A 19,874-nucleotide genomic window follows, 5' to 3' on the forward strand; every position below is an offset into this window, starting at 1 on the left:
GGAAGGGGAGAAGCAGTAGTAATGAGGGAGTAGGGAAGCGGAGCACGTTCTCAGCTGCACCCAATCAGCGACAATGCATCACATCTCAGTAAACAAACCATTTAATGTACTGAGAGAAAATGAGATTTTTCCAGGTTTTTTTTCCAAATTTCCCTGATATCTCCCTGACATGTTTGAAATTCCGTGATTTTCAGAACCTGTGGCAATCCTGCGTGTGAGATTTCGCTACATGTCAACAATATTAGTAAACTGTGGCAATCAGTTCACATGAACTTGAAAGCCGGTATTGACACTTAACATTCATCTCGTGACTGGATGCAAGAATTCTGTAGTACAGGATTTGAAACCAATGTTGCAGAGGCTCAATTGTTTGTAGAAAGAAGTAATTGCAAAAACTGAGTCTGAGTATAAAAAAAATAAAAATAAAATAAAAAATAAAAAAAAGAATAGCGCAGGAAAAATGAATGTTCAGTTATACACAAATTGATGAACCATACAATCTGCTGAAATGCAGTACAGAGTTACCTTTTTTTAACACAATGATTGATGCTATAATACCACACACTGAAAGTCAATTCAAAGCGCTCAATGAATGTTTTGAATGATTTGGTTTTATTTACGATACAAATTATTTGAAATCGTTATCCAAAGATGGCCTTCACAAACATTCTAATGATTTAGGTACAATACTTTGAGAAGATGCAAAACAACTTGTTCAGTACATATTAGAAAATAATTTGGAAGTAGTATATATAAATCTTTACATAACAACCAGAATAATGCTCACAGTTCCGGTCAGTACTGCTTCTGCTGAGAGAAGTTTCTCAAAGTTAAAATTGACTAAGACATACTTAAGAAGCACAATGTGCCAAGAAAGACTACCTGCATTGTCAGTACTATCAACTGATGTGGAAACAGTGGCTGGTATTAGCTATGATGGAATCTTACAAAAAATTCAGTGGGGCAAAAAGGCGAAGTTTCATTTATTTTAACATGAGTTTGTTTAATGTAATTTTTGTCATTGCACTAATCCTTGTACATTATAACAATAAAATTTGGTATAATTATTGTTGTTGTTGTTGTTGTTGTTGTTGTTGTCTTCAGTCCTGAGACTGGTTTGATGCAGCTCTCCATGCTACTATATCCTGTGCAAGCTGCTTCATCTCCCAGTACCTACTGCAACCTACATCCTTCTGAATCTGCTTAGTGTACTCATCTCTCGGTCTCCCTCTACGATTTTTACCCTCCACGCTGCCCTCCAATGCTAAATTTGTGATCCCTTGATGCCTCAAAACATGTCCTACCAACCGATCCCTTCTTCTAGTCAAGTTGTGCCACAAACTTCTCTTCTCCCCAATCCTATTCAATACCTCCTCATTAGTTACGTGATCTATCCACCTTATCTTCAGTATTCTTCTGTAGCACCACATTTCAAAAGCTTCTATTCTCTTCTTGTCAAAACTAGTTATCGTCCATGTTTCACTTCCATACATGGCTACACTCCAAACAAATACTTTCAGAAACGACTTCCTGATACATAAATCTATATTCGATGTTAACAAATTTCTCTTCTTCAGAAACGCTTTCCTTGCCATTGCCAGTCTACATTTTATATCCTCTCTACTTCGACCATCATCAGTTTTTTACTTCCTAAATAGCAAAACTCCTTTACTACTTTAAGTGTCTCATTTCCTAATCTAATTCCCTCAGCATCACCCGATTTAATTTGACTACATTCCATTATCCTCGTTTTGCTTTTGTTAATGTTCATCTTATATCCTCCTTTCAAGACACTGTCCATTCCGTTCAACTGCTCTTCCAAGTCCTTTGCCGTCTCTGACAGAATTACAATGTCATCGGCAAACCTCAAAGTTTTTACTTCGTCTCCATGAATTTTAATACCTACTCCAAATTTTTCTTTTGTTTCCTTTACTGTTTGCTCAATATACAGATTGAATAACATCGGGGAGAGGCTACAACCCTGTCTCACTCCTTTCCCAACCACTGCTTCCCTTTCATGCCCCTCGACTCTTATTACTGCCATCTGGTTTCTGTACAAATTGTAAATAGTCTTTCGCTCCCTGTATTTTACCCCTGCCACCTTTAGAATTTGAAAAAGAGTATTCCAGTCAACATTGTCAAAAGCTTTCTCTAAGTCTACAAATGCTAGAAACGTAGGTTTGCCTTTTCTTAATCTTTCTTCTAAGATAAGTCGTAAGGTCAGTATTGCCTCACGTGTTCCAACATTTCGACGGAATCCAAACTGATCCTCCCCGAGGTCTGCATCTACCAGTTTTTCCATTCGTCTGTAAAGAATTCGCGTTAGTATTTTGCAGCCGTGGCTTATTAAACTGATAGTTCGGTAATTTTCACATCTGTCAGCACCTGCTTTCTTTGGGATTGGAATTATTATATTCTTCTTGAAGTCTGAGGGTATTTCGCCTGTCTCATACATCTTGCTCACCAGCTGGTAGAGTTTTGTCATGACTGGCTCTCCCAAGGCCGTCAGTAGTTCTAATGGAATGTTGTCTACTCCGGGGGCCTTGTTTCGACTCAGGTCTTTCAGTGCTCTGTCAAACTCTTCACGCAGTATCGTATCTCCCATTTCGTCTTCATCTACATCCTCTTCTATTTCCATAATATTGTCCTCAAGTACATCGCCCTTGTATAAACCTTCTATATACTCCTTCCACCTTTCTGCTTTCCCTTCTTTGCTTAGAACTGGGCTGCCATCTGAGCTCTTGATATTCATACACGTGGTTCTCTTCTCTCCAAAGGTCTCTTTAATTTTCCTGTAGGCAGTATCTATCTTACCCCTAGTGAGATAAGCTTCTACATCCTTACATTTGTCCTCTAGCCATCCCTGTTTAGCCATTTTGCACTTCCTATCGATCTCATTTTTGAGACGTTTGTATTCCTTTTTGCCTGCTTCATTTACTGCATTTTTATATTTTCTCCTTTCATCAATTAAATTCAATATTTCTTCTGTTACCCAAGGATTTCTAGCAGCCCTCGTCTTTGTACCTACTTTATCCTCTGCTGCCTTCACTACTACATCCCTCAGAGCTACCCATTCTTCTTCTACTGTATTTCTTTCCCCTATTCCTGTCAATTGTTCCCTTATGCCCTCTCTGAAACTCTGTACAACCTCTGGTTCTTTCAGTTTATCCAGGTCCCATCTCCTTAATTTCCCACCTTTTTGCAGTTTCTTCAGTTTTAACCTACAGGTCATAACCAATAGATTGTGGTCAGAGTCCACATCTGCCCCTGGAAATGTCCTACAATTTAAAACCTGATTCCTAAATCTATGTCTTACCATTATATAACCTATCTGATACCTTTTAGTATCTCCAGGGTTCTTCCACGTATGCAACCTTCTTTCATGATTCTTAAACCAAGTGTTAGCTATGATTAAGTTGTGCTCTGTGCAAAATTCTACTAGGCGGCTTCCTCTTTCATTTCTTAGCCCCAATCCATATTCACCTACTATGTTTCCTTCTCTCCCTTTTCCTACACTCGAATTCCAGTCACCCATTACTATTAAATTTTCGTCTCCCTTCACTATCTGAGTAATTTCTTTTATTTCATCGTACATTTCATCAATTTCTTCATCATCTGCAGAGCTAGTTGGCATATAAACTTGTACTACTGTCGTAGGCATGGGCTTTGTGTCTATCTTGGCCACAATAATGCGTTCACTATGCTGTTTGTAGTAGCTTACCCGCATTCCTATTTTCCTATTCATTATTAAACCTACTCCTGCATTACCCCTATTTGATTTTGTGTTTATAACCCTGTAGTCACCTGACCAGAAGTCTTGTTCCTCCTGCCACCGAACTTCACTAATTCCCACTATATCTAACTTTAACCTATCCATTTCCCTTTTTAAATTTTCTAACCTACCTGCCCGATTAAGGGATCTGCAATTCCACGCTCCGATCTGTAGAACGCCGGTTTTCTTTCTCCTGATAACGACATCCTCCTGAGTAGTCCCCGCCCGGAGATCCGAATGGGGGACTATTTTCCCTCTTAATATTTTACCCAAGAGGATGCCATCATCATTTAATCATACAGTAAAGCTGCATGTCCTCGGGAAAAATTACGGCTGTAGTTTCCCCTTGCTTTCAGCCGTTCGCAGTCCCAGCACAGCAAGGCCGTTTTGGTTAACGTTGCAAGGCCAGATCAGTCAATCATCCAGACTGTTGCCCCTGCAACTACTGAAAAGGCTGCTGCCCCTCTTCAGGAACCACACGTTTGTCTGGCCTCTCAACAGATACCTCTCCGTTGTGGTTGCACCTACGGTACGGCCATCTGTATCGCTGAGGCACGCAAGCCTCCCCACCAACGGCAAGGTCCATGGTTCATGGGGGGAAGGTATAATTATTATTAGTGTATAATTCACCTCATTTAATTTAACATTTTCTTTCTGATTGGAAAGTGAAAGGGGCCTCTCAAAACTGATTCGCCACTGACATTCAGGTTTCGCCTAGAGATGACACTGGAAAAAGAAGGTGAAAGGCAAGGTAGTGGGAAAGAAGTTAGGGGAGGAGTTTTTAAGCCAGGGGATTGTGAGAGAGCAGATGGGAATTGTCTCTCCAGCATTTCCCATGGTCTTGCAGTCCCCTTGATCCAAGCCTCTGCTAACTTTTTCCCAATGCCTCACCTCACCTTCTCCTTCTCCTTTCTCTCCCGTCCACACCACTCCTTACCCATCCAAATCATATACTGCCTTCTTCCACCACTCTTCCTCTCCTTCCAGACATGCCTGCATTCTCTCCCTTCCCAATTTTTTTCTACCCCTCCCTCTCTCCACTTTCATCACTACCTTCCTCTCCTTTTCATCCCGCCCTCTCCCTATATCTTATATGTTCTATCCACTGAACCCCTTTCATCTTGTTATGCACTCGCAGAGTCATCTGGTGAAAAGACCTGCTTCGCATTACCCACTACATCCCTTCTCGTCTCAGGATCCTTTGCTACACTGTCCCCACCTCCATTTACAAAAGCAACTGCTTTCAATATTCAGTAATCAAAGTCACGGCTGCCGCAAGGGTGTGTGTGTGTGTGTGTGTGTGTGTGTGTGTGTGTGTGTGTGTGTGTACACTAGAAAAAGAGAAAAAGTTTGAAAGTTAGTTTTAACTGTTTTCTAGAAGAGCGAAGCGTTCCAAAGGATTGGAAAAGGGCACAGGTCATCCCCGTTTTCAAGAAGGGACGTCGAACAGATGTGCAGAACTATAGACCTATATCTCTAACGTCGATCAGTTGTAGAATTTTGGAACACGTATTATGTTAGAGTATAATGTCTTTTCTGGAGACTAGAAATCTACTCTGTAGGAATCAGCATGGGTTTCGAAAAAGACGGTCGTGTGAAACCCAGCTCGCGCTATTCGTCCACGAGACTCAGAGGGCCTTAGACATGGGTTCACAGGTAGATGCCGTGTTTCTTGACTTCCGCAAGGCGTTTGACACAGTTCCCCACAGTCGTTTAATGAACAAAGTAAGAGCATACGGACTATCAGATCAATTGTGTGATTGGATTGAGGAGTTCCTAGATAACAGAACGCAGCATGTCATTCTAAATGGAGAGAAGTCTTCCGAAGTAAGAGTGATTTCAGGTGTGCCGCAGGGGAGTGTCATAGGACCGTTGCTATTCACAATATACATAAATGACCTGGTGGATGACATCGGAAGTTCACTGAGGCTTTTTGCAGATGATGCTGTGGTGTATCGAGAGGTTGCAACAATGGAAAATTGTACTGAAATGCAGGAGGATCTGCAGCGAATTGGCGCCTGGTGCACGGAATGGCAATTGAATCTCAATGTAGACAAGTGTAATGTGATGCGAATACATAGAAAGATAGGTCCCTTATCATTTAGCTACAAAATAGCAAGTCAGCAACTGGAAGCAGTTAATTCCATAAATTATCTGGGAGTACTCATTAGGAGTGATTTAAAATGGAATGATCATATAAAGTTGATCGTCGGTAAAGCAGATGCCAGACTGAGATTCATTGGAAGAATCTTAAGGAAATGCAATCCGACAACAAAGGAAGTAGGTTACAGTACGCTTGTTCGCCCAATTCTTGAATACTGCTCAGCAGTGTGGGATCCGCACCAGGTAGGGTTGATAGAAGAGAGAGAAAAGATCCAACGGAGAGCAGCGCGCTTCGTTACAGGATCATTTAGTAATTGCGAAAGCGTTACGGAGATGATAGATAAACTCCAGTGGAAGACTCTGCAGGAGAGACGCTCAGTAACTCGGTATGGGCTTTTGTTAAAGGTTCGAGAACATACCTTCACCGAAGAGTCAAGCAGTATATTGCTCCCTCCTACGTATATCTCGCGAAGAGACCATGAGGATAAAATCAGAGATTAGAGCCCACACAGAAGCATACCGACAATCCTTCTTTCCACGTACAATACGAGACTGGAATAGAAGGGAGAACCGATAGAGGTACTCAGGGTACCCTCCGCCACACACCGTCAGGTGGCTTGCGGAGTATGGATGTAGATGTAGATGTAGATGTAGATGTAGATTGTGTGTTCCTGTGTGCCATGCACCAGTCCACTATAGGTAAGTGGTTGCCTTCCCATTATTTTAGATATTCCTATTTACTGATGTGAAATAAATGACAAGAATACATACCTGTCACAATGCTTAAACCTTTCTTCATCTGATAGTATGGGCTGATCACCTAAATCATCATGTGTATTTGATTCAGTTTCTTGCCTTTGGATATGTTTATAATTACTAGGATCAAGACCTGCAAGACAAATTGTTTGTGGCAATTGGTTATTCAGTAATGAAAATCTATTTATACAAAATAATTCTCTTAGGAAATAAAACAGCACTTCTTTCTTCATCAGCAAGTGTACATTTTTTTTAAAACATACATGCCAATCTTTGTGTGCCAGATTTGTTGTAAGTAAAATTTTGTTCTGTATGTAAGAAAGTAAGCCTGTAAATTAGAACTAAGGTATACAGCATGAGAGTAAAGTATGGAATAAAATTAAACACCTGCAAACTCACTGATATAAATGTAAATAAAATTAGATTATGTTACAAAATCACTCCTTCTTATTAGTCACCAATTACTACTAAAATGCTGAGTATGGCAATGACACTGCTGGTGAGAAGACTTAAATAAATCACATATTACAATACAACCATTGTAAACAAGACATTATTAAGGCAGAACAGCAACATTGCCAGAATCGCAGCCATGAACCTTAACTTCCCTGAAGTCTCACAGCTTTTAATACAATTGGAAACTATACTATTTAGTACAAGTATGATGTGAAACGATTCGACAATGTAAAATACAATAAAAACTAATTGAAATTATAGTGTGAGTGGTGTACTGTCCATTAAAAATAACATATAGTAATATTTTTAAAACAGTAAGCTTGAATTTTTAAGCTATGCGTCCGTGCTTTCATAAAACATCATGAACAGTGTCCACATTTTTAAAACACTTATATTTCAGTCTTTCAATATTTCTATTGAAAGTCTCAATTTCAGATGATAATATGAAACAACCGCAAATAATGCAAGGGTGATTTAAGTGAAAACCTTAATTATTATTATTATGCAAAGACAATACCGAAAAGTTACAGATTTTTTTGCCAGCATGGTACCCCTGACATGTAACAATACATCCATAGCTTCATAAGGGCATGACATGCCCATGGGAAGAATTTATTTATCTGTGATTGCAGCAACTTGTGCACTTCAGCTTCCATCTATTTATCGCTTCTGACATACTTGCCTCCGAGTACTACTATGACATGTCTGTACACATAGAATTCATTCTGGGCACGGTCTGGTAAGGTGTGTGTATTCATAGTCTGTATTGTTGCTACAGTTAAATGGGCAGTAATGGGATGAGTATTGTCATGCTGCAGCTAAGATCTGCAGTCAAAAATCATAATCATTTAATTTTAAGTTGAAGTTGGTTTTGTAACAGATCTGAGTAAGATTTACTAGTCATTGGTAATCCTCTTCACAAGAAATGCTACAAAATTACCCCTTTTGGGACCCAAAGAGAGCAAGCAGGACTATTCCTGCTGATGGCAAAGTGCAGAATTTTTTTCAGCTGGTGAAGAGCTATTCCCTTATGCCACCTTTTTGTTTCACATTAGTGATAGTGGGTCCCCTATTTCTGACACAATTCGCATTGCAAATAGAAATTTGTTAAGACGCTTCAGCAGTTCTGTGGTGTGCTTCTCACAGTTGAATTTATTATCAAGCTTATAATCCCAAGAATTTAACACTGTCCACTTCTTCTATCTGTTTGTCATTGTATGTTAGGCATATACTCGTGGGACACCCCTTACAAGTTCTGAATTGCATGTAGTGTGTTTTTTCAAAGTTTTAGTGACAAAGAATTGGCTAGGAAGCAGTGATTAATGCCCACAAATATTTTATTAGCTCATCTTTCTGAGACAACACTTGATTTGCTATTTATTACAATGTTTGCATAATCGGCAAACAAAACGAACTTGGCATCTGGTATTGTTACTGATTAAAGGTCATTGATATACCCGAGAAAAAGTAAGGACTCTAAAATGGAACATTGTGGTACCCTATATGTAATTAGTTCCCAGTTGAATGATACCTGATAACTTAATATATGTCTCATTCCAAATAACACAAGCTACAGAGGGTTCTTAGTTCACTTTATAGGAAGTACCAAAAATTAGTTATATGTGGTGACTTCAACAATAATTTTGTATGTGATTATGCAGCAAAGGCTATTGGAGGATCTCCTACATTCATATGATCTGATGCAGACTGTGTTTTGTCCAGGCGTATAGGAACAGTAGCACAGCCATAGACAATATTTTTATTCATTGTTCATTACTATATGGCCATTCTATTAGTAACAGGGTGAATGGCCCATCAGACCATGATGCACAAATTTTAACACTGAAAAGTTTTTGAACTCAAAATATATATCCTTCAACCCTTCTGCCAAAAGGAGGTGACACTGTTTCTGAAAGTTTTTCAATATCTCTTTATATGTATGTTAAAATGTTACCTAGTATTTCATGACTAAACTATTCCTTCACTGATTTCTTAAGATGAAAGTTGAAATTAAAACAATGAAACTACTGAATTGCAGACACAACCACTCTGTTTTAACCTCTCATCAATTACACAAATACGTTTAGTTGTCTATCCTAGTTTGTGGTTTACTTATGTACACTGATGAGTGAAAACGCTATGACTACTGCGCACCATGGGACTGAATGCCACATGGTGGTGGTGTGACACAGTAAGCAGAGATGAAAGGGGAAATCCAGTAACATAAGTGACTTTGACAAAGGACAAATTAGTATGGAGTGGGGCCCAGAAACCAGCATCTCAGGAATGGTGAAGTTGGTCGACTGTTCATGTACTACTGTAGTGATCCTCTATGGAACATGGTCGAAGGATGGTGAAACCACAGGTAGTGGATTAGAAGACGTGTAGGTGTTTCACAACCGTGCTCGTCACAGAATGAGCACACATTTTAGTGTACATTACTAAATATGGGGCTCTGCAAGCAGCAATCATACATCTTCCCAAGCTGATTCAACGACACTGACCTTTACGACTGCAAAGGGATTAATGAAAATGTGTGTGTATGAATCTCATTTCTATTATATCAGGTGGATGCTTCTGAGTGCAGATACTCTGCCATCCAGGTGGACAGATGCTCAAAACATGCATCATACTATGGATGCAAGCCAGTGGGGACAGTACTACACCCTGGGGGTCATTCACCTGGGCTTCCATGGGACATATGGTAGTAACTGAAGGCACCACGATAGCTGTGGACTTCATGAACATAATTGTGGACCACCTGCATCTCTTCATGCTTGAAATCTTCTCAGACAGACGGCATCTTCCAGTAGGATACCTGTCCATCTCGGAATTTGGTTAGAATTGTTTGAAGAGTGTGATAGTGAGCCCCCACTGTTGATTTTGCCATCAAATCTGCCCAATCTGAACAGGATGAAACACATCTGGAAACTACCACACACTAGTTCCTTGCCCACAAATTGTCAGTAACCTAACAAGGGCTTGTCAAATCCATGGCACACAGTATCTCTGCTGTATTAGGTTTCAAACGCAGGATGAGTAACAGCTTGTATTCCTTTAAAGATTGTTTTGCAATTTCCTGAAGTGTTGATTGACGAGGTAATAACCATTTAAGGTAATTATCCTCTCTTTGCTAAGCACTTGCAGTTGAGTACCTAACAATGCAAAAAGCTCTTAACTTCATCATATAGGTAAGTGCACTACATGAAAGAGAAAAAACTGCAGAGTTTTTTGTCTTGAACTTAAAGCAAGCTTTTTGTCTGCTCTGAGAGAATTAGAATAAAAATAAAAAACTATCAATAAGGAGAACTGGACTGTGACGTATAATGGACACTATTCTTGCAAAGATGGTAATATTTAAAAAACTGGTTTCAGGGGTAAACTGTTGAACATAATATTGAAAAGGAAGAACAGAATTAAGATCCATATCACGCAAACTCCCAATCACTGTGGTCTCTGGTAGTATTGTGTACTTAAGTTATACTGTAAATACACTGAAACCTTACCTATCACAGAACAGCTTTAAAAATTTAGTCCCCAAAAGGAAAATCCCAAAGAAGCAAAAAAATAGAACATTTCTGAAGAGTTCCACATAAAAATTTTCAGCACTTACGCAACAAGTGCATACAATCACAGCATAGATAAGTGAGGAGAAGGTTGATAGCAGGACATAGGTAGAGGAGGAATATATGTATTAAAGACAGTGCGCAAAACTAGATTTCATTACATAACAGAGTGCAGAAATGACATCTAAGATATCAGTAATAAAGCTAGTTGTAAATGAAGTGCCTCTGTTACAGTGCTGTACAGATGTCTTAAAAATAAATTTGATGATTTCTAACAAAACGTTCAAAAAATCATTGTTACTGTACACAGGAAATATAAGAATAGAGAAATTTCTTTAGCTGGTCATTTTAATATACACTCTTTCAAGTAGAGGGCATTCACAATCAATTAAGGCTCCTGTTCAAAACGCTGTAGAAAGAGAACCACTGCTCAGAATGATGTCAAATATGAACAACTTATTACATAAATGGGGTCGCCTACAAATGACAGATGAAGAACACAACAACAACTATGGAATGAGTTGCACATTAAACCATTCGCACTGTTCAACGTACGTGATTGCACAAGTTCGGCAGTCACCAGTTGTGGCCCTATTAGGTAAGTCATTTTTGACTCATGACAAAAACTGCATAAAAAGCAAAATGAGATTGGTTTATAATTGTGAAACTGGTGCAAGACATGTTCAATGTGCTGTCCAGTGTTTTCTGCCACAAGTTGATTCGAGAAACAGCACATCTGACAACAGGTTGGAGTGCCTCGGGAACACGTACAGAATGCATAGCACAATGTGTGCCTTCAATTTAATTCAGCTATGTTCATAACTGAAGCACTGAACACATCATCTTTCAGAAAACCCTTCAGCCAGGAGTTACACCAATTAAGATCAGGTGATCTGCACAGCCAGCCTGCAGGGAAATGAGGACTGATAATTCCAGCATTTCCTAAATGCCTCTGCTGCAGCCAGTTCCCTGACTGTGCACTGTACCAAAGAGTGCCATCTTGCATGAAAATGATTCTACCCACACACCCAAGGTGTTGAAGGGTAGGAATCATGTAGGTGCACGAAAAACTCTTCACACCTTTTATCACTGGCATAACAGGTTATATGACCTGTAGGACTCATCTCCTCGGAAAAATACGATACAATCAACCCACACCACACAGTCACCTTTGCAGAATGAAGTAGTACCAGTTGATGTTTGTGCAGCTTTTCCGTTACCAATATTCTGCAATTCTGTGTACTGACATGGCCTTGAAGATGGAAAGGGGCTTGATCCGTCCACAGAATGTTCCATATGAACGAGAAATTCTAGAGCTCATGTTTGTCTTACTGACAGGTCAGCATGAAGTAACTCTTGAACATGGGTAGTTGTGTGTAGAGAGCAATGTGGAATGTTCCATAGAATTTTGTAATTTTATGCACAGTGCTCACATGCATATCTAAACACTGGGCAATCCTCCATGTACTGCACATTCACATACCATCGCTCAACTTCCGCTCCAATGATATGGCCACGTCATCTACTGGCATTGGATCAATTGTTTTCCTCCCTCTCCCATACTGCACTTGAAAAGAATCTGTATTTTTGAATTCTGTAAACATTTTCTCCAAAAACATCAAATCAATGCCTTTTTTCATACCATTGTGTGTATAGAACTCCTGCACAGCTACTGGCACACAGTCACTGTTCTTATAAAAGTGCTTTGCCAGCAGAGTATGATCCTTCATGGAGACGGTGATGTTGGGCATCTCAGAGGCAAACTAACAGCTGTGTGCTGCACTTCTGTTGATTTGCATATTCAGACTCTTATAGCTCCACCTATGGTCAAATTTTCATTAATTTCTTTCCCATGATGTTTCCCCCTGCATCAATAATATGCAGTTCAAATTTGACGTCATTCTGAGGAGTGGTTCTCTTTCCATAGAGCAGAGGTTTTGTCCCATTGGCTCTTGCTTTGGCACTTATTTCCCCTCTTTCCTTCAAGTCACGACCCTTCGTTCGACTCTCAACCCAATCTATCACCAGATTAGTGTGTATTAATGGTTAACCTTAACCAGACGTATGCAAACATTGGAGTGCCCACATCCTGCAACACCTCACTTATGTGGAAACTAACCCTTATGCAGAGATGGCAGTAGACCGATTGAGTTGGCCATCATGCCAGTGTGGGCGTGGAGGGGCTCCACCTCTATAAATCTTTCTACAGAGTTTTGAAACTGCAACACTAATTATGGACATCCTGTCCACTAAACATTATGAACAGTTATATGACATTCTATGTAGCGACAAATTGTTGAGTTGACCAAATAAAGACACTTCTAATTGTACAAATCATATCCACACCAAATCCAGCAAAGCTAGCTGAGCTCCTGATGTACTTGTGATTTAGCATGCCGTTTAGTCTTTCTTTGCAACAAATATACATTATTAGTGACTTAATAATAATTTTAATTCAGTTTTCCTATGTTAGTAATTTACATCTTAATATGTAATAATGTGAACAAAATAACTGAGATGGGTGAAGGAGATCAAGAGAAAAGAAAGAGACAATAAATGGAAATCCGTTGTCTTAGCAAATTTGATGCCTTACTATGTTCAACAATACCATCACCTTCCTCTACCCTGACTCCAGTGTCATTATATTATAACAGAAATTCTGTTACTAATCACAGGCTGAAAAGAATGAGTAAGAAAGAGTACTGACCGAGGCATTCTGCTATTCGAGCAGCATCTGTTCCTTCAACAGGATCACAGAGACGTGAAACAACAGGATGAATCTGCTGTGATAGATAATAATTTACATCCACCTTCAGTTTATCATTCACCTTGAGTTCATCCACATGATAAGCTCGTTGTGAAGCTGGCAAGCTACTTCCATCCTGCAAATTAGAACATCTTAAAACAACTCTTGCATTTAATGCTATTGGACAACAACAATATTGCACTTCTCTTTCTCTGTATGGATGCATATATTTATTTACAAAGCACACAAAAATTCTTGTATAGCAATATCATTTCTTGTTAAAACTAGGTAATAGCTGACAAACTTACATCACATATAACATATGATACCGTGTCCCCTGCCTTTACATGTTTACCACCAGACTGTGAGTTGAGCCGCATTGCCACTTGCACATGAGGAAGACTTTTCTTGTCAGCATATTCATCTACAGCTTTAGTCAGCTGCTTTGTAATAGCAAGCAAGTCTAGTGGAACAACTCCAGCATGTAGATCATCACGGACCTTCATTAACTGACTGTGGATTTTCTCCACACGTTCATCTGCTGACTGATCTGATAAAATCTGGTCCAATATGTTTCTACAAGAAATAATGAATCCCAGTCAAATTGAGAATTTAGAGAATTTTGGTAACTTTTTTTATAATATTAGAGTGTTAAACAACATGTTGCTATCTACTGAAGAAGTAAGAATCTGGTTACTATAACTTATGGAAGTTTTGGTGACAACTGTAGAAGGTAATACACACTTGCTCATCTGTTGACATGGCAGTAGTATGCTAATTGTCACAATGTTATTTGTACTGCTGCCTCCAGCTGTGTCAGGTCATCAAGTGTTCAACAGTATCAAATGAACTCACACTAAATGTTGCAGCTGAGTCTACTGGTTTCATAAAACCATATCACAAACAATTTGTATAAATTACACAACATTTCTGCACTTTTAAATTCACAATAATGCTCCAGAATATTTTTTAATTGACTGCGTACAAATTATCGTTCATTCCCCGGACGGGAATAGAACTTCCACAATATTACAATAGAGAAAAAACAAAAGTTCACATGACTCTACACTATATTTTAACAGGAGATTTATCATTTTCTCTGCTCTATGGTGTAGTTTTATACATCTCCTTTAAACCTTGTTCAACATTAACCTTCTACAACGTATACTAATGAAAACGTTTTGAAGAAAACTGATGAGCTCCTCGAGTTGTGACCCGTATCTTTTGGATCAAATCTGTAGTAGCTTAAAGTGTTTTGAATGAGATCAGGAAGATCTAATTTTACACTTTGGAAGGCTCTTTGGGAAGGAGACACCTATTTTTGCATAACTGCAAGTCTTTAAAAGAAGACAGTCCATACACCTCGCTTACATTTTATTACATTAAACTGTAGAAAAACCATTTTAAATTATTTTTAGTCTGCTGAGTTCAGAGATCAATCTAATAACATTGTGAATAGCTATCCAAAAACCTCAAGTTAACAACATTTTAAAATCCTCTGCCATCAACATTAGTCTCAACAGGCTACTTTCATCCTGGTAAGCAATCACCCTTTGGAATCTGAGCGATCATCATCTGTTGATAATAGTTTACAGTAATACGACTAGAATATGTAAGGAATAAGGATTAGCAGACCAATAAAACCTTTTTTGACCTGGTTAACTCAAGGACAATGTAAGTGTAACAGAGTCAGATGCTATTCTTAGCATACTCACACTTTGAAGTCAAATGAATTTCCAATACTATGTTCTGATTGTGGTAATACAGCCAACATATTCAAACAAATAAACATTGACCAAAAAATTTCAGAACTTAACTTTCCAAAATAAGTATGCACTTAAGGACTTCTACTGTATGCGAACAGTCAAGGAAAACTGCTCTGACAAACATTCGAGAAGGTACAAGGTCAACACTTTCCATTTCTGCAAGGGATATGCTGGATGCCATGTTCAATACAGTGGTGGACAACATTAACACAGTGACAAATCAACTAAAAAATACGGCAGGTGCAAGTAGGACTCACACACTGAGGGTTCCGTAAAAACTTAAATATGTATATAGACAGCTCATCCATTCCAGGAATCGAGGATAGTGCCGAGTTTTACCTGTTACTGACATTGATGCTGTATAGATATCGGTCCCTGGGGTTCCAAGACTTTCAAGAATGTTTTAATTTCGAGTTTGAAGTTAGATGACAAATTACAAAAGTTTTTTTTTCCTCCCCACATGATATAACTACAAATTAACAATTTAAGTGTGTGTGTGTGTGTGTGTGTGTGTGTGTGTGTGTGTGTGTGTGCGCGCGCGCGTGTGCGTGGATCTTATGGGAACCCAATGTCAAGGTCATCAGCAGGGAGGGACACATCAAAACAAACGAATGTGCAGAGAAACTAAAATTGTTGGAAACTCATGCATTTGAAATGACTACAGTCACTATTTCACATGCACTAAACCCAGTTATGAGAGAAAGCAGCTATACATGAAATTAAAACATGTATAAACCAAAACACAGAAGAGCCAAAAGTAATGCACAGAGAAATGTGACTGGCTGACCACTTACAAAAACTGGAATGAGCCAGTCACCCTGTAGACAAGTTAAAAACATCTCCTTAAAATCGTGTTAAAAATGTTGGACAGTTTGCAAACCTTTAAAACTTTAACTACATTCGTTACACTGCTTAAAACACAGGGCAAACCTGTCAGCAAATCCACCACAGTCCACTGGTTGGCAAATAAACGCAGTTCAATAAAATGTGGCACACAGTGATGTGTGTGTCACAAGTGTCACACATTGGAGGGTCCTTCCACCAGAATAATAATCAGTGTGTCATGGGGCTGTGGCCCATGTGAAGACAAGTAAGAAGGACCTTGTCCCTTCAACATGGCTGGAAGGAAGTACACCACAGCCAAGTTGCGGGCTTTACTACACGGAGCTTGTTGTCAGTCACTTCCAACCACTCTTTTTCCCATCGATGCACCTCAACAGCGAGATGATAGCACGCAGGGGATGGCATACTGAAATACCTAAGTATGATGACATGCCTCCTTGGTTGCGTGGTCCGCCCTTTCATTCCCCGCAATTCCCATGTTCCCAGGTACCCAGTCGTTTTAGTTGGAGAAGGACAGCCTGGACATTCTGGATGACTAGCTGCTGGGTACAAACATTGGAGAGGATAAAGGATGCTCAGAGAATCAGAAATTTAGCACTGGAAGAACATATATAATTGTGTGTCGAAGATAGCAAATTCTTGAGGCAGTTGGGCCTTGAGGACACGATCCAGGAAAATGACAGAGCAATCACCAGAGTCCCTGCTTAGACCAATCCATAAAGACAGCTACATAATTGCAGTGCCCACATAAAATACCTGTAAATATTGTATTAACAACAGAAGCAGTAGTGCAATCTCTCCTGTACTGCACTAAATCTAAAATGACGCTGGGTCTCTGCAGTAACCAGGGTGGCAGACTCTGGATTTGGGGTTTGTACGCGGATCTCAAACAGCATTGTTGTTCATGAACGGTTGAAGAAAAGGCATTCCAGCGGCGGAAGAGCAACAGTATCATGTGCGGGTGAAGTTGGAGCTGCGAGAATCTTTCATGCCTGACGCACCACAAGGAGCTGCCACCAGCATTTTGGAAAGATCTTTGATATGCAGCAACACGTACACTGCATATTTTTATATTACGATACAAGGCCTATTTTCATTGCGAAGGTATAAATTCCAATTCCACCAAAGACAGCACGTTAGTTTCTGAAGACTTGAAATATAGATTGCAATGCAATTTTGTAAGCCAATCATAGCTCATGTCATGTGATCTCACCAGCCAATGACAGCATGTATTCAGAGCATGAGACAGGTCACGTAGTCAGCCAATAACAACACCACTGTTAACCAGCATGAACACACAAATAGGAAAAGTTAATAAAAAAAATGGCTCTGAGCACTATGGCACTTAACATCTGAGGTCATCAGTCCCCTAGAACTTAGAACTACTTAAACCTAACTAACCTAAGGACATCACACACATCCATGCCCGAGGCAAGATTCGAACCTGCAACCGAAGTGGTCGCGCGGTTTCAGACTGTAGTGCCTAGAACCACTCGGCCACACTGGCTGGCAGAAAAGTTAATAGTTTGAATTAATGTACATAGTGTACCTACAAGAAAACCTAAGCTTTCAAATATAATATTGGTCTTGAAGATTAATGAGCTACAAGAAAAGCTACACTTTCACATATAATATTGGTTTTTATAGCATGTGTTACACTTTAAGATACATCACACAAATGTGCCAGTAAAATTTTAAACAATGACATTAATATCTGGTCTTCTAGGCTCAAATTATTTGAAGTGGCCGGTACGCAAAATGTTAATTTTTAACCCTTTCGCGAGCCGTGGGAAACAAGCTTCCCACTACAATGAACTCGCTCCTTGTCCCGTGGGATTCACAGTTCCCACTTCTGTACGGTGCTACTACCTAGTGAACAGTATAGGGTACTACTTCCAATCTGAAGTTCCCGCCGTTTTTACTGTACTTTCGTGCAGAGGCATTGTATAGCTGAGTGTTGCTCCGTAGAGGAGCCTTTCAGTTCTGTTTGCGTGACATTTTGTTATTTTTTCCTCAAAGTTATAGTATATGGTAAATACTTTTGATTTACCCAAATTTATGAAGGAAAACATAAAATTGGAATGAGGAGAATTCCAGTTTGAAACAGAAGGAGCCATTTATGCCGTAAAATGGATAGATAACTGTCCAATCACTTTCCTGTCCTCAATTCATGACCCATGAGAAACAGCCACAGTGAAAAGGAAAAACAAAGATGGTACTAGAACAGAGATTTCTTGTCCTGAAGTTGTGGCATAATACAACAAAATAATGGGTGGTGTTGGTAAGTTTTAAAAATTATGAGAAAGGTATGCTATTGGCAGACGTTCTGTAAAATGGTGGCACAGAATATTTTACTTCCTGGTGGACGTTGTTGCAGTGAACAGTTTTGCCCTGTGGAAAATAAGTAAAAGAGAAAGTGGACAGCATGATCTGCTCACATACAGGATCCATCGAGCCAGACAATTGATCGCTGGCTTCTCATCCCAAAAAAGGCGTGGACAAAAACCTGTCTTTCTGGCAAAAAGGGGTAAAGTACCTGAAGGTTTTCGTCATGTGGCTGTAGGGGAGCATCAACCCATTTTAGGAGAAACCTACTGGACGTGCCGTCATTGTAGTACCAAAGCTAGGGAAAAGAGCACTTGCTGTGTTTGAACATATTGTCAAATACCACTTTGCATAGACCCATGTTTCAGAAAATTTCATGGCAAGTAGTTGTGAACAATCATTGTAACAAGAGACGTAAATTTATCAAATAAATATGACATATATTGAAAAAGTTGTTTTTGTCGTTTAACTGCAAGGATGGGCAGTGGGAAGAATACTTCCCACCCTGTTGTGTGACCTCACTTTTACAGTTAGAGCAAATTTGATAATCTGTATGATAAGTATACCTATCTATTAACTACTATCTGCTCTCCATTCATTAAAAAATTTGCTCAATAATTTTGCCCACGTAAGGGTTAAATGAGAGTCAAATTTATGATTTAAGAAATTCATTGCAGATTCTCATATGTAACAATTTATCTTGCATAAAAAGGAATTTCTTTTGAAAATAGTGCTTTTCAAAGAACCATTTGCAATATTTTCCTGCAACCACTAAGACATGGGTTCATTTCAGCAGCTGCCTGCGAGTGCCAGACAACAGGCGTTACTGCACATTGGCAGATACAATGACGTAGGAAACCCGTATGTTCATACAAATATAGAATTAAGAGATCTTACATGATGTCATAAAAGAAATAGGACATCAGAGGATACTCCAAGAGCTTAATAATTTTGTAAACCATACTAAGATGCACAATTCAGCTTAAAGGACTCATTCATAGGTCCAGATTCACAATGAAGTAGGCCCCAACCTGATATTAAGCTTTTCAGTTTGCTTTTCAAGATGCAAATTTTCTTGGAGTACCATTACTGTATTGTCTCATGTTTGGTTCTTTATTATGGCATAATGCCAAATGTGCCAGAAGATGAAAATGTGCACTTGAAATTCAGTGAAGAGTTAAGCTAGCCAACAGTAAGGAATGAAACACTTCGTTTCTTATGAATTGACAATATCTGTGGAAAAGATTATTAACAGCCACATTTATTTAGCAAACCAACAAAAATAATTTCATTGTCGTGCAAGGCAATTAATGCTTCACTGCCAGAAAACGTGGAAATAGCATAAAATCAGAAAACTGAAACTAGTAACATATTTTAGCCTCCTGTAATTATGTGAGTGTATTTTAATTCAGTTGATAGCTCTCAGCCACATGAATTCGTTTTGTTTTCATTTGCTGTGTGAACTGTAAACAAAGAGGAAGCAGCAAAATAACTAAATACACAAACATGTGTCACTATGCTCCTCCCCACTACAACCCAGA

General features: G+C 39.2%; 1 protein-coding gene across 2 annotated transcripts in view; it reads right to left on the reverse strand.

Moving 5' to 3' along the window:
• LOC126335359 (DNA polymerase alpha catalytic subunit) overlaps positions 1–19,874 on the reverse strand; it is a 253,333-nt gene that overhangs the window by 46,315 nt on the left and 187,144 nt on the right. For both annotated transcript variants that reach the window (XM_049998549.1, XM_049998550.1), the window contains 3 exons: positions 13,708–13,975; positions 13,361–13,535; positions 6,647–6,764 (listed from right to left, as the gene is read on the reverse strand). In XM_049998549.1, the coding sequence (XP_049854506.1) occupies positions 6,647–6,764; positions 13,361–13,535; positions 13,708–13,975 (561 nt within the window). The remainder of the gene's footprint in view (positions 1–6,646; positions 6,765–13,360; positions 13,536–13,707; positions 13,976–19,874) is intronic.

The sequence above is a fragment of the Schistocerca gregaria genome, chromosome 2, assembly GCF_023897955.1.
Source record: "Schistocerca gregaria isolate iqSchGreg1 chromosome 2, iqSchGreg1.2, whole genome shotgun sequence".
NCBI classification, from domain to species: domain Eukaryota; kingdom Metazoa; phylum Arthropoda; class Insecta; order Orthoptera; family Acrididae; genus Schistocerca; species Schistocerca gregaria.